This window comes from Macrobrachium nipponense, chromosome 42, assembly GCF_015104395.2.
Source record: "Macrobrachium nipponense isolate FS-2020 chromosome 42, ASM1510439v2, whole genome shotgun sequence".
NCBI classification, from domain to species: domain Eukaryota; kingdom Metazoa; phylum Arthropoda; class Malacostraca; order Decapoda; family Palaemonidae; genus Macrobrachium; species Macrobrachium nipponense.
Genome location: NC_061103.1, coordinates 17,295,744 through 17,310,659, shown reverse-complemented (window position 1 = coordinate 17,310,659; position 14,916 = coordinate 17,295,744). Strand labels below are relative to the sequence as shown.

At 42.8% G+C, this 14,916-nt stretch overlaps 1 protein-coding gene across 2 annotated transcripts in view; it reads left to right on the top strand.

The window, feature by feature from the left end:
* Positions 1–14,916, top strand: part of LOC135212992 (BTB/POZ domain-containing protein 1-like) — a 337,906-nt gene that overhangs the window by 77,445 nt on the left and 245,545 nt on the right. Inside the window, exon 2 of one of the 2 annotated variants that reach the window (XM_064246767.1) lies at positions 8,830–14,264. The exons of the other annotated variant lie outside the window; for it this stretch is intronic. Within the exon in view, the coding sequence (XP_064102837.1) occupies positions 8,934–11,312 (2,379 nt within the window). The 5' untranslated portion in view covers positions 8,830–8,933 and the 3' untranslated portion in view covers positions 11,313–14,264. Of the gene's footprint in view, positions 1–8,829; positions 14,265–14,916 lie in introns of those variants that run through there. 2 annotated transcript variants of the gene reach the window in all.

Sequence of the window (14,916 nt, the reverse complement as noted above, 5' to 3'; positions counted from 1 at the left end):
TCGCGCTCCGCGCTCGGCGCCTGCTTCCGAGGAAGAACAACAAGATTCGCCTACGAGAGTACTCGCGGGACTTCAAGCTCAGATCACGGCGCTAGCAGACTCTCTAGCAGTAGATCACATAGGAAGACTTAAGGACGTTTCTCTTCCGATCAAGAGATCTAGGCGCCGCTCTTCAGAGGATCGTTCTCCTCGTTTTAGGCGTTCTCCTTCATATGGGGAGGTTTCGTATGAAGGTAGGGGCTCGCGTGAGCGCCCTCGCTCGCCTGGCTCTCTTTCGACTTCAAGGCGCCAAACATCGGTTAGGACGCTCTATGGAGAAAGAAGTTTTTTCTCCAGATTGGATTCCCGCTTCTGGTAAGCGCACTGCACCTGCTCATCACGCTATTTCTTCAACTCCTCGCGTGAGACTTCTCCTCAGCAGCCTCAAGATTCTAGAAGGCGCCCTTATACAAGTAGGCGTTCTTCGTCCAGATGTCACTCTCCTCGAGTGTCGGATCGTGACTTCTCTCCTGACAGGCATCAAGAGTCTGGTAGGAGTCGTTGTGCATGACAGACGGCCTGCTGTTAGCCGCTCCCCGCAAGGTAGGCGCCAAGAGCCTACTGCACATCGATCTCCTAGTAGGCGCTCGTCTCTTTTAAGGCGTCATACTCCTGATTTTATTCTTCCTCGGGGCAGGGGACAGAAAACAAGAGTCTTTCAAGCCGCCCCTTCTCCGTGTAGCGGGGCGCTCTCCCGCTTCTAGGCGCACTTCTCCTGACCGTTTGTCTCCTTGGTAGACAACAGGAATCTCGGAAGCGCCCTTCTCCAAGTAGGCGCTCGTTAGCTTTGAAGCGCCCTTCTCCTGAATGTTACCCTCTTGTTAGACGTCAAGAGTCTCGCAAGCAGCCTTCTCCTAGTAGGCGCATTTCGCCTTCCAGTCGAACTTCCGTTGAACGTACGCAACTGGACAGGTATGGAGAGCCGCGCAAGCGCTCTGCTCTCGATAGGCGCTCTTCTCCTGGCAGCCGCTCGCCTCAGGATAGACGCAAAGAGTATAGTAGGCGCTCGCCTCCTCGTAAGCGCCCTGTGGATATTTCCGAGGATTCTCGGAGTAGGAGCCCTACCTCTCCTTCGGCTGAGATTCCGTCTACCTCGAAGAGGGAGTCTCATCGTAGACATCCCAGATCTTCTCTTCGTTCTCCAGTGGATGTGAACTCTTCTAAGAGAGGGCGTTCTCCAACCTCTCGCTCAACTCCTACTAGGATCCCTTCGTCACCTAAGGATCTTTCCGCGCTCGCCTCGACAAGACGTCCTAGAAGGTTCGGATGAGGAACCGAACACTTCTGCTGCTGTGTCTTCTTACAAGAAGCTTACAGAGCTACTTTTGCAAGTTTTTGGGGATTCCCTTTCTCCTACGGCTCCTCCTTCTCCTCACTCACTTTTTTCAACGGCAAAGACAGCGAAGAGTTCTTCTTGTGTGAGGATGAAGCCAACTCTTTCTATGAAGAAGGCACTGAGGAGTTTTGGTTCCTGGATGGCTTCCAAAGAAGAAGCGGGGAAAAAACAAAACAATGTTTCGCTTTTCCTCCTTCGAAGTTATCAGGACGCGCTGGTTTCTGGTACGAAACAGGAGAGTCCTTAGGATTGGGTCTACCGTCTTCGGCTGATTCGGATTTTTCGGCGCTGGTAGATTCGACAAGGAGAACTGCCCTTAACTCTGCTAAGACGACTTGGGCAATGAATGAATTGGATCACATGCTCAAAGGCATGTTTAGAGTGCTAGAAGTATTTAACTTCCTTGATTGGTCGTTGGGAGTCCTAGCCAAGAAAATTGAAGTGCCAGAGTCAATTTCGCCAGAAGATCTTATGTGTGTTTTGTCTTGTATGGACAAGTCGGTAAGAGACGGAGCGAGTGAAATCGGGCCTCCCTGTATGGGGACCGGGATCGTGAAGAAGAGGTCGGTTTATTGTTCCTTCTTAACGAAGTCTGTCTCCCATGCCCAGAGGTCTTCTTTGCTGTTTGCTCCTCTGTCTGCTCAGTTGTTCCCTAAACATCGAGTGCAGGACATTTCAAGATCACTTTCGGCCAAAGCCACCCAGGACCTTTTGGCACAGTCTGCAAGAAAACCTCGCCCTTCCTTCCCTACTAAGGCTAAGAAGGAAAAAGCAAGTGTTCGAGAACCCTTTCGAGGGGCGTCTTCATCAAGAACCTCTACGTTTAGAGGTCGTAGACCTTCAAGAAGGGGTAAGACTTTCGCCAAGTCTGTTAAAGCCCCCAAATAACTTGCAAGTCCTTCAAACAACGGTGGGCGCCAGACTCTTAGAGTTTGCAGAAGTCTGGGCCCAAAAAGGGGCGGATCCTTGGACCCTTTCTATTTTGAGGAGAGGTTACCTCATCCCTTTCGTCGAAAGACCTCCCTTGACGACCATCCCAAGGGAACTGACGGCCAGGTACAGAGACCCCATCATGAATCAAGCTCTCCATCTAGCAGTAGATCAGATGCTGGAGAAGGGGGACTATCGAACTAGTGACAGACCATCATTCATCGGGCTTCTACAACGCCTTTCCTAGTTCCGAAGTCCTCAGGGGGATGGAGACCGGTGTTGGATGTAAGCGCCCTGAACTTCTTCGTAGAAAAGAAGAAGTTCACGATGGAAACGCCTTCTTCAGTGCTGGCAGCACTTCGTCCAGGGGACTGGATGGTTTCCTTGGATTTACAGGACGCTTACTTCCACGTACCGATCCATCCTTCCTCGAGGAAGTTTCTCAGATTCATGATGGGGGGGAAAATTTTTCAGTTCAGGGCTCTGTGTTTCGGCCTCTCGACGGCCCCTCAAGTGTTCACGGGGATTTTGAGGAATGTGGCTCAATGGCTTCATTTGAAAGGGGTGAGGATATCCATGTACCTTGACGATTGGCTAATAAGGGCCAATTCAGAAGATCGTTGTTTGAAGGACTTACAAGTAACTTTAGAATTGACGAAGGCTTTGGGACTTCTCGTCAATTTCAAGAAGTCGTCACTAATTCCCGAGCAAGAGTGTGTGTATCTCGGGATACAGATGAACTCTCTGAGTTTTCGGGCTTTTCCCTCGCAGGAAAGGATAGCCCGAGGATTCGAGAGAGTAACAACCTTCTTAGGGAAAGAAGTATGCACAGTGAGGGAGTGGATGAGTCTGCTGGGGACGCTCTCCTCGCTGGAGCAATTCGTTTCCCTAGGAAGGTTGCACCTGAGACCGCTCCAATTCTTTCTTCATCGGAATTGAGTCGTCGTTCTCAGGATTTGACGTTCTCCCTGTCGTTATCCCAGGACATCAAGAAACATCTCTTATGTGGGGGACAGATCCCAACCTCTTTGCGAAGGGACTGTCTCTTCAATCACAGACCCCCAACCTGGTGTTGTTCTCCGACGCGTCGGACACGGGGTGGGGTGCAACTCTGGGAACCAGCGAAGTGGGGGACCAGGTAGCCTGGCACATCAACAGAAAGGAGTTGATGGCTGTGTGGTTGGCTCTGAAGGCTTTCGAGCCCAAAGTCAGAAGATCGGTAGTGCAGGTCAACGCGGATAACACTACAGCTCTGGCATATATCAGGAAACAGGGGGGACGCATTCCTTCTCCCTGTACGAGACAGCAAGAGACCTTCTTCTGTGGGCAGAAGAAAGAGGAATCAAGCTTCTCACCAGGTTCGTGCAGGGAGAAAGGAATGTAAGAGCAGATCTCCTCAGCAGGAAAGATCAGGTCCTTCCCACAGAGTGGACCCTTCATCTGGATGTATGCCAGAGCCTGTGGAAGTTATGGGGCAGGCCACACATAGACCTCTTTGCCACGTCAAAGAACAAGAGGCTGGATCCTTACTGCTCTCCGATATCGGATCCAGAGGCATTAGCAATAGATGCTCTTCTTTCTAGACTGGAACGGACTCGACGTCTACGCGTTCCCCCCTTCAAGATCCTGGGGCTAACCATCAAGAAGTTCGTAGAGTCCGATTCAACGAGAATGACCTTAATCGCTCCCTTTTGGCCGGCCCAAGAATGGTTCACAGAGGTACTGGAATGGTTGGTGGACCTTCCAAGATCGCTCCCGCTAAGGAGCGATCTACTCAGACAACCCCACTTCGACAGGTACCACAAAAATCTCCTCGCTCTCAGTCTGACTGGCTTCAGACTGTCCAAAGTTTGGTCAGAGCGAAAGGCTTTTCAGCAACAGCTGCTAAAGCAATCGCAAGAGCGAGGAGACCTTCCACCTTGCGTGTACCAGTCAAAGTGGGATGTCTTCAGACGTTGGTGCAAGAGGAAGAACATTTCCTCTTCCAGTACCTCTGTGACCCAAATTGCGGATTTCCTTATTTTCCTCAAAGAAGAATGTCATCTGGTTGTGTCAACTATTAAGGGATACCGCAGTATGTTGAGCGGCGGTATTTCGGCATAGAGGCTTAAAGATATCCGATGATAAGGACTTGCATGATCTTATTAGATCATTTGAAACCATTAAGCGTCCTCATGTGGTATCAAACTGGAATCTAGACGTAGTTTCTACAATTCCTTGGATCGTCTAGATTCGAACCTCCTAGCTTAGCCTCTTTCAAGGATCTGACGAAGAAGGCTATCTTCCTTTTTGGCCCTAGCTACAGCTAAGAGAGTGAGTGAGCTCCAAGCTATTGAGGGCAATGTAGGGTTTAAGGAAGATTCTATGGTGTGTTCGTTTCTTCCAAATTTCCTTGCAAAGAATGAAAACCCATCACGGCCTTGGCCCAGGAGCTTTGAAGTTCGTAGTTTATCTTTTCTAGTAGGGGAAGAGCCTGAAAGAACTCTTTGCCCTATGAGAATTATGAAGTATTTCCTTAAGAGGAAGGAACAACTTAAGGCTAATCAAGATGTGCTTTGGTGCTCTGTAAAGGACCCCACTCGGCCCATGTCGAAGAATGCTCTTTCCTTTTTTCTGAGAAGCCTTATTACAGAGGCACATGTTGCTTGTAAGGAAGAACATTTTAAAACTACTGAAAGTGAAAGCTCACGAGGTGAGAGCCATCGCAACTTCGCTTGCATTCAGAAAAAAATATGTCTATGCGGAACTTGATGGAGGCGACTTTTTGGAGATGCCAATCGGTTTTCGCAAACCACTACCTACGTGATGTAAAAATCACATATGATAAATGCTTCGCTTGGGTCCTTTCGTATCGGCGGATTCGGTGCTGGGGCAGGGAGCTGAAACTTATCCTGTGTAAATTTTTTATATGTTACCCTATATTTTATATTGTTGTTTTTTGGTTGTGTCTGAAAGAGGTTGCAGGAGGCACCTCTTTTTGTCGTAATATTCACCCTTTGTATTTTGGTTAGGTGGTCTGGTGGGTTTTGGCTCCTTGCAGAGGTAGTGGTAAGGATCTGTTAGGTAAGCGGACAAGGTCCCTCTAACAGCATCCGACTTGGATTCTACCACAATAGGGGATCACATATCCCAGTGGTAGATCCGAGAGTCTTTCAGCATCAGGTCACGTCCTAGCTGTAGCTCTCCAGGCAATGCAGACTCAGAGATAGTATCTATGAAGTCTTCATCCTGAAAAGGTGAGAACCAAGGTTTTTATATCCTACAACATTAGTTGTTTCCCGTCTTACCTGTATTATTGAGCTGTCTCTTACCCTCCACCAAGGGTGCCAATCAGCTAAGTATATATCTGTCAGGGAAGTTCATGTACAAAAATGATATTGTTAAACTACAATAAAGTTTTGTACATACTTACCTGGCAAGATATATACGATTAATGGCCAACCCACCCAGCCTCCCCTCAGGAGACAGGTGGAAGAGAAAAATCTGACAAGCTTACGGGAGTGGTTCGTACATCCGCCACCCAGCGGCGGGTAAGGTAGACCACCTGACCTACCTGTCGCGTGTGCCGCGAGATTTGAAATTCTGTCGGGAACGTCGGAGACTATAGCTAAGTATATATCTGCCAGGTAAGTATGTACAAAACTTTATTGTAGTTTAACAATATCATGTACGACAGGTTCCTCACGGAGCACCACAGACGACCGGAGGGGCCCCGAATTTTCTCCATCCGTGTCAGATAAAATTTCAGTGCTTTGACCGGACAAAGAGACCTTCCTTAGTCTTCTGAAACTACCAAGTCTGTAAGGCTTTTAATGATGAAAGTGTGAGGGCGCAGCTTGGACGGCTTCTCGTTCTTCACCAAAAATCCAAAGGTTAATGTGCACACAGCATTACCTTGGGCAAAACTGACTCTTTTATCCATCGAGTGGAGTTCACTCACCTCCTTCGCAGTGGGTAAGGCTACCAAAAGCAAGTTTTCTTAGTTAAGTCTCTTAAGGAAGCCACATTCAACGGCTCAAATTGTGGTTTGGACAGCCATTTGAGAACTACATCCAGGCACCAGGACAAAGTAGTAGTATATTTTTAGATTTCTCACTATCGAAGGATCTGATCCGGAAACCATTCCTGCTGTGGCCGTAATGGGGCAATGAGTGTCTTGGAAATGTTCCGGTGAGACCTGAACTTGTTTATGACCTCTCTCACCATCTGTCGCCCATGCTTATGCGTACGGGGCTGGTGGTTCTTTGATGTAATACATAGAATCTAGAATCGGTCTGCCCATAGTTTCCAAAAATCGAGGCTTACCAATACGCTCCCCATCCGCTCTGGAAAGAACCTGCTTCTTGCTGCTTAATTTGTCCGCGAGGACGTTGAATTTCCCCTTTATGAACATTTTTAGGATTCTGGTGTGTTTCTGATCTCTTGATATAAGAGAGAGCTGTTGTATCATCCGAGTGGACAGTTACTGTACTTTGTTGACCAGGTCCGCAAACTCCAACAGCCCCAGTGGATAGCAGTCAATTCTGCCAAATTGATGTGCCACTCTCTGTGTCAAGTATTCCATATCCCGGAGACTTCTTTGTCCCCAAGGAGAGCTCCCCAACTTAGATCAGACACGTCTGAATAGAATACGTACTAGGTCGGGGTTCAGAGGGAGAAGGGACTTCCCTTCTAACATATATAACGTTTATATCTTTAAGGGTACTGTACTAAATTTTTTGATAAAATAATTTACAGTGCATACTAATTTTCAAATAATATTAAATTTAATGAGTTTAAACAATAACAATAAAAAAAAAATTTCTCTCTCTCTCTCTCTCTCTCTCTCTCTCTCTCTCTCTCTCTCTCTCTCTCTCTCTCTCTCTCTCTTACTTTATATGTGTATTTTTTTTTTGTAGAATAAATTATTTACCTAATAACTAATTGTCAAATATTAATAAGATTAATAAAAGAAATAGTGATTCCCAGTCTTTGAGAAGGAGGGCAGGGGAGTAAATGACAGTTTGATATATGTACAGTGAACCCCCCCTTATTTGCGTTGTCCGGATTTGCCGACTTGCGCATTCGCGGATTTCTGGCTGGATCATTTTCCCTGCATTATTCGTGGAAAATTCGCCTATTCGTGGTATTTTTCTATGAAAAATATCCACAAATTCCATTTTTTATCAATTTCATCATAAAATGCACTTTTTGTGATAAAACTATTAAAAAAACTAGGTATTAAAAGTTTTAGTGAGTTTTTCTTGAGTTTTAACTAACAAAATAGGAGGTTTAAAGCATTTTTATATGGGTTCTAACTATTTGCGGGGGGTCTGGTACGCATCCCCCGCGAATACAAGGGGGTCACTGTATACACTCTCTCTCTCTCTTCATTATTATTCACTATGTCTCAGAAATAATTCATAATTTCACTCTTGATGGTCAAATATATGATGTTGCTGATTCAATGGTTCTCTCTCTCTCTCTCTCTCTCTCTCTCTCTCTCTCTCTCTCTCTCTCTCTCTCTCTCTCTCATTGGCTGTACGTAGTGTATATTTTCAATGGTAAAATATTTAAGATAGCTGAAATTGTTAATAATTCGATCTCAAAGATTAATACAGTAATAGGATAGTAATTTAAGGTATATTTTAAGTAGGGTGTTATTTAAGGTATACATTTGGTATTTGGACTTTCCAGATAGACAGTTATAAGTTTTTTTAGAGGGGGTTCTAAGTATTCCCGGCTATTCGTAGGGGTCTGGCACGCATCCCCAGCAAATACCGGGGTCTACTGTATCCCCTAGCCAAAACAATAGAGCACTACCGCAAATTTCAAAATTTCTAGCTGCCAACGGATAGAAACTATAGCTCGTATTTTATTATAAAAATGTCATTTTTAATGACATTTAGATCATTTATTGTCAGTTATTTTTTATATTAATGATTGTGTGTGGATGACGTGCATGTTTATGCATTAGGTTGTACATGCCTGCATGATTTACAACATGGGTAATTTTTTTAATAAACGTTCTTATCTTCTTTGCCATGACAGCACTAAATGGCAGCCCTTGCTTTGCCCTGGTACTAGGCCTTATTGCCCAAATTAAATTAAAGGAAGCAGTTTAGTCAATGTTTTGGGGCCATGTGTTTCTTTACAAATATAAAACTGATAGCAGTACTGGGTTTTGAGCAGCCTTCCACCCTACAAAATTTGGGGTTTTTCTTATTTTTCTTCAGTTTTGACTATTGAACTTAATGCATGCTTTCAATAATATAGCAGTAGTATACAGAAGCATTATGCGTTAAGACAACCTTCATGAATGAAGATGAGATGACTTAAAATTTCTATCCACTTCTAAGTAGAATGATAAGTAAAGTCTACCTTTGCAAGAGGAAGTTACATTTAGAAAACTGAGGTCTCCAATCTCTGTTTTAATATGGATAAGTACTGTACCTTTTAACTATGAACTGCAGTTGAACTTTATTGTAAGATTTACATTCCAGTAGTACATATGTAACTGTTATATTTGGAATTATTTTCTACAGAATCCTCAAGTGATGAAGATGTGTCCTGTGCAGACTCCTACAATCGGTTATTTCATCAGATGAAGATATGAAGAAGTTTTTCATTGTCTTGGTATATTTGATTTATGATATTCCTTGATATTCCTTTGCAAAATCAGATTATAATGTCAACAATAATGGAGAATGACAAAACAAACAAATATCCGTGTAAGCTTTGTGATGCAGTAAGTAAAACTAAGGGAACTTTTGAAAAGCACATGCGCAGACATACTGGTGAAAAACCATTTAGTTGCCAAGTGTGCGGGAAAGCTTTTAGTCTATTATGTAATGTTAAAAGACATGAGATCACTCATTCTGGACAGAAACCCTTTAAATGTGATCTTTGTGACAAAAGATTTACAGAAAAGGGCTCTTTGACGAAACACATGCGGCTCCATACTGGCGAAAATTTATTTACCTGTACAATTTGTAACAGAAAATTTCAACAGAGAAGCCACCTTAATTCTCACCTCGATCATCATACAAATGGCATGTGCTGTAAAATTTGTGGAAAGATGTTCAACAACAACGAATCACTTTATAAACATGAAATCAGTCATGTGATTTCTCATAAGGACAAGCTTGCTTTGAGGAAGACGTACACGTGCGCTGTATGTGGAAAAACTTTCCAACATAAAACCAAGTTTACATGTCACATGAGGGTTCATACTGGGGAGAAACCATATGAATGCAAAGTGTGTGGTAAGCGATTTATATCAAGTCCAAACCTTGCAAGACATTGTTTAATTCACGAGCAGGTTAAACCTTTCCCCTGTCCAGAATGTGATAAGCAGTTTAGCCAGAAACAGCTTTTGGAAGACCACATGCAGAAGCACACAGGAGAGCGCCAGTATTGCACCATTTGCAACAAGTACTACACGGCAAAGTCTAGTTTTGATCAGCACATGAAAAGGCATTCTCGTAAGGCGGCACACTTTAAATGTTTTAAATGCTATAAAATTTTTTGTAGTAGTTGGGCCTTGAAAAAGCACGTGCGCATTAACAAATGTTCTGAAAAAAAATTCATGTGTATGCTCTGTAATGAACGGTTTACAAGAAAGATCAGCGTCATAAAACATACGATTCTTTATCATGCCTGTGAAGAGGAAACAAGCGATTCCTCTCTGAATACTGGGATATCATGTTATGGTTGTTCCTCGTGCAGTGAGGCTTTCTCAAGGAAACGTTCGCAGATTTATCATGAAACTGTTGTCCACAAAATAGTGCATCACCTGAAGTTAACCAACTCTCCTGAACAACCAGAATTCATTAATGGTGCTTATATGAATGAAGCAGATGGCTCGGTTAATGATGAATATGTTGCCGGTAGTACTATATGTAAAACTAGTACTTTTATTGATAACAAACAAAAAACAGTTAGTAAAGCTAGTAAGAAAACTGATGGTGACATCTGTGGATCGGAAAGCATTGTAAAGGAGGTATTAACCTACTCTGCTCATAACATCAGTGTAAATCATCATCAGAAAGTCATCCCTTCAAGCAAAATGTTTGTAAAAGAAGGCATTGTGGATGGGGATGAATTAAATGGTGAGCCAAGTAATGATAAAGAGTTTAAAAAGGAATTTACATATGAAATTATTGACTCTTTTTATTGTCCAGAATGCAATGAGCAGTTTGATCAGAAACAACTTTTAGATAATCACATGCAGATGCATAATGAGGACCGCCACTGTACTCAGTGCAATAGGTATTATACATCAAAGTCTAGCTTTGATCGACACATGAAAAAACATTCAAGTACGGCAGAACTTTTTAGGTGTTTCAAATGCTGTAAAGTGTTGTGTGACAGTTATGCCTTGGATAGGCATTTGCGTATGAACAAATGCTCTGAAAAGAATTTTTCCTGTACCCTGTGTAGTGAGCGATTTATGAGAAAGAGCAATGTCGTAAATCATACGATACATTATCATGCTTGTGAAGAGGAAAAGAGTGATACCTTGTTGAATGACGAAATAACTTGTTATAACTGTTCCATATGTGGGAAGCTATTTTCAAGGAAGCGTTCACAGATATACCACGAAATGGTTGTCCACAGAGTGATAACGCACCTGAAGTCAACTGGCACGCCTGAGCACTCAGAAATCGTCCATGTGGATTCTATGAATCCAGCCAGTGGCTCAGTCGACTTGGAATTTGCTGATGTTAGTGTTTGTGAAACAAATACCATTAATGATGATTTGCATAAAGCAGGTAACATTTCTGGTCAGAATGTTCATCGTGATACTGATAATAATAGTAATGAGAAAGACCGTAGCGATGTAGTAGTCCCCTCAAATAGTAGTGTGTTTATAAAAGAAGATATTGGGGAGGGAGATGAAGTAAATGATGGCCCAAGAAATCCTGCAGGATTGGATTTTCACGAAGGAAATGAACGTTTTGATGTTATATTAAAAGAAGACTTAGAAAATGTTATAATTAAAGATGAATACATTGAAAATGATTAAGACAAATGAAAATCTTTGTATTAGTATATTGATGTGAAACGTATGTTTTAGGGATATATTTTCGTATTCTCTTATTTAGTCTTATTTATGTTTAAAATTGAGTATAAGCAAATACTACTGTAATACGAGGCATACAGTTTTTAAAGGCTACTCAAAAGATATTGTGAATTTATATGTGGAAATTGAGATTAAACAAGAGTACTACTACTACTACAGACAGTGTTAGCACGAGTTATCAACCAGACTTTGACTAGTAAGCTTTTGGAATTTGAAACTCTTAAAAAGGGTTAAAATCTCTTTTAACAAGAACATTCCTTTGATTTACAGTGATTCATCAGCTTTGATCTCCCCCAAAAGAGAGACTTGCCAGGTTACCTTAGTTTTGTTGTGCTTTTAGTATGATATTTCCAAGGTTTTTGTAATTTTTTATGTAAACGTGGGTTCCATTATATGATTTCCATGTAATACACCTACTACTTCCTTCCTTGCCATCTGTTTGAGTTGCTTGCAGAGTCATATGCAACATGGTATTTTTAATGTGGTGGTCTGGTTAAACTATATACGTATAGTGTACGTAATGATGTACGTACTGGGATGTCCCAAGACTTAACATGACATTAAGTGATTCACTATTGAAGATACAGAGCCAGTGTATTAATTGGTGTAGAGCTGATAGCACTGTACTTCTGTGCGTTTAAAAAAACTTACTGTATGGTAAGTACTTACATAACTGGTAAAGAAATTACGTAACCACTTTAAATGATGCTGCATCATAATTAATGAATAAGAGGGAAGATTGTTGAAGGTGAAGTAGGAGTTCCTGTTACAGAAGTATTGGAGAGCATTGCAGTTATTTTTACGAGATAAAAACTGACAATTTTGCAATTCCAAAAGAAGATAAAAAACAGGGTAAAGATTAGTTTCTTTGTTGTTTACCATTTTATATATGAGAACTTGGGGGTCTATGACCTTTTAATATTAATCTTTGTAGACGAGTTATATAGATAGGTTTGTCATTTGCTTTCATACAATACTGTATTTCCTTAGTTACAATATGTCTTGGTGAAGTTAATTAATATTCTGATTAGTGGTGTACTTCTTGGAAGCACAGTACATATTACATAAACGCAAAAGTGTTGTAATTGCAGTATGTTTCTGCACAAATACAAAATTTTGTTCTATACACAGGATTCAGCTCGCAAATAAGAGTTAGAACAACCATTTAACTTCCAGACAAGTTCGTTAACTATCAACAGGTAGTGAGAAGCCCGACCCACCTGTCGGTATGCAATCCATTTTGCTTCCAGTCACCATTGTATAGTATACAGCAGATGTCTCGGCGGATTCTGTGCCCAAGTTGCCATTTTTGCTTTGAATATATTACCTTTGTTTGATTGTTGAGATTTGCCTGTTAAATAAAGATAAGTCAAACCAGTCAATCACTTAAGCCTCCCAGTAGGTGACGTTTGCTAGGAGGGAGAAGGTCTTCCTGGTTTCATCAGGTTGCAGTACTCCTCTGGTGACGCTGAAGGTCCTCTTAAGCACTTTTTTTTCCCCTGTCAAACTCCCACCCACTGTCACAACTGTACTCCCAAGGGAGTAGTTTCCCCCTCGCTGATTCCTATTGAGTGTTCAGTCAAGAGCCATTGATGGGGGAGGACATCCAGCCTGCCTTTTCACCTGCAGCTTCTTTTCACTTTTAGGGAGAGTTTTCTTCTGAGGAACGGTCTTTCTTGGGGCAAATGGAAGAGCGCCACCCTAACTCGACTTTTTTTCCAGGTAAAGTGGAGGATGAGGGGCCCAGGGAGTTGTGTCCCTCCCTGGGTATCTAGGGTGCACCCAATGTTTTGTCCCTTCTTGACCTCTTGAAGGCGACGAAGTTGTATCCTATTAACGCTTCTACCATGATCAAGATGACTTCAATGGTTATGGTCTCCAGTGGCTCTTGTACCACCCTCACCCTCTTGATAATATATCCCCACATATCTTTGGTGATGTGCCTGGAGGTGTTGCCTTCATCTACATCTCTTGGGGAGGTCCTCCTCCCATCGCTCTCTACTGTTCTGATCTTGGCTGACTTGGGTAGACAAAGATGTGGAAGTTGTCTTCATTGTCAAGTGTTGTTGCCTCCTCTCCATTTCTTCCAAAGCTAGTAATAAGAGGACAAAAAAGTCTACTGTGTTTTCCCAGAGGAAGTTCCGTTGAGCCTTCACCTGTCAGTCCTCTGCTGCAGAGAGGACTGACTAGTGGTACCAAGAGTATTGCTGCATGTATTACCAAGTGAAAGGGTGCAACTACTACCCAGGGTTCTCTGGACCCCCAATTTACCAGTGAGAGGTGAAACAAGAGCATGCACATGCTCTTTCAACCCCCTCTCACTTCAAAGAGAGTGGTTCAGTGGTCCAAGGAAATGGATTCAGCCCACCTGGGTCAATCACCCTTGTGGAAGATACAGCTTCTTGGAGACTATAGCACGCTTAAGGGACAGCCCCCACCCACATTTGTGTGTGCAGAACCACTCTCCCTGACCTATGCAGATGTTGTTACTGTGGGTTGACAACCACCCACAGCTTTGCTCACCCTGGTAAAGCTTCGGTCTTTGTCAGGCTGAGCAAAGGTGTTCACAATCTCTCATTTGTCCCCTCCACCTCCTCGGAGTTTACCAGCAGCTGGGAGCCGGACAAGCCCCAGGTCCAGGATTGGGACCATTCTTGATCCTATCCCAGCCCTATCATGGAGGTTTACACTTGATTTGGTCATTGGGCCAGACAGGTCATATTCCTGAGTGGCGGAGAATGCCAGGGGCTCTGGCAAATCTCTCTCTCCAGCAGAGGGAATAACTTGCAAAGGTCTTGGACCCCCTGAGTTGCAGAGGCATTTTGTGGACATCACTAAAATGATTCACCGTAGTAGCCATCTTGCTTGGTGAGACGTACCCGCGTGAAGTCACAATAATCAACAGATATCACAAGTTAACATACGACTAGAATTTGAGAAATATCTAGAAGTGTTCGTGAACTATCGGTGATAAGATTAGTGTGAAAATAGTAGGATAAAGCGTCTTCTAAGTTAGTTTATCAAGTGTAATACTATAAATCAGAAACAAGATGGCAGTAAGTTTCCAACTGCGGGAAAAGGTGGCGTAATTTGGCGTGTCTAGCAGATTCGCAATACGATGAGGTAGCAGGAAGGGAAACTGGCATTTCTATCTATGAAATCAGCAACAGTCCTAACCAAAAAAGATACAAAGCATTCATAGATATAGAAGGATATAATCCTTCAAACTGGAACAAATCTAATGAAAACATCTTGAAAATAATTGAAGAAGTTCCAAATAAAATCCAAGTGGTCAAGAGACTCATAAAGAAAATATACATAAACCAACATATTCCGACAAAGAAAATGAATAAGGTGAATCTTGTGAATATACTAAGTTGATGCATTAGGAAAAAGATGCCAAAAGCATGCAAACTGTGTAAGGTTTGGTATAGCATAGTCAATCCACAAAACCTAATCAGAAAATGTGCTGCATGCAACATTCCGACCCATCCACAGTGTGCTGAGGTAATACAAGATTTGAGAAAAGATATACAAGAATTTTTTG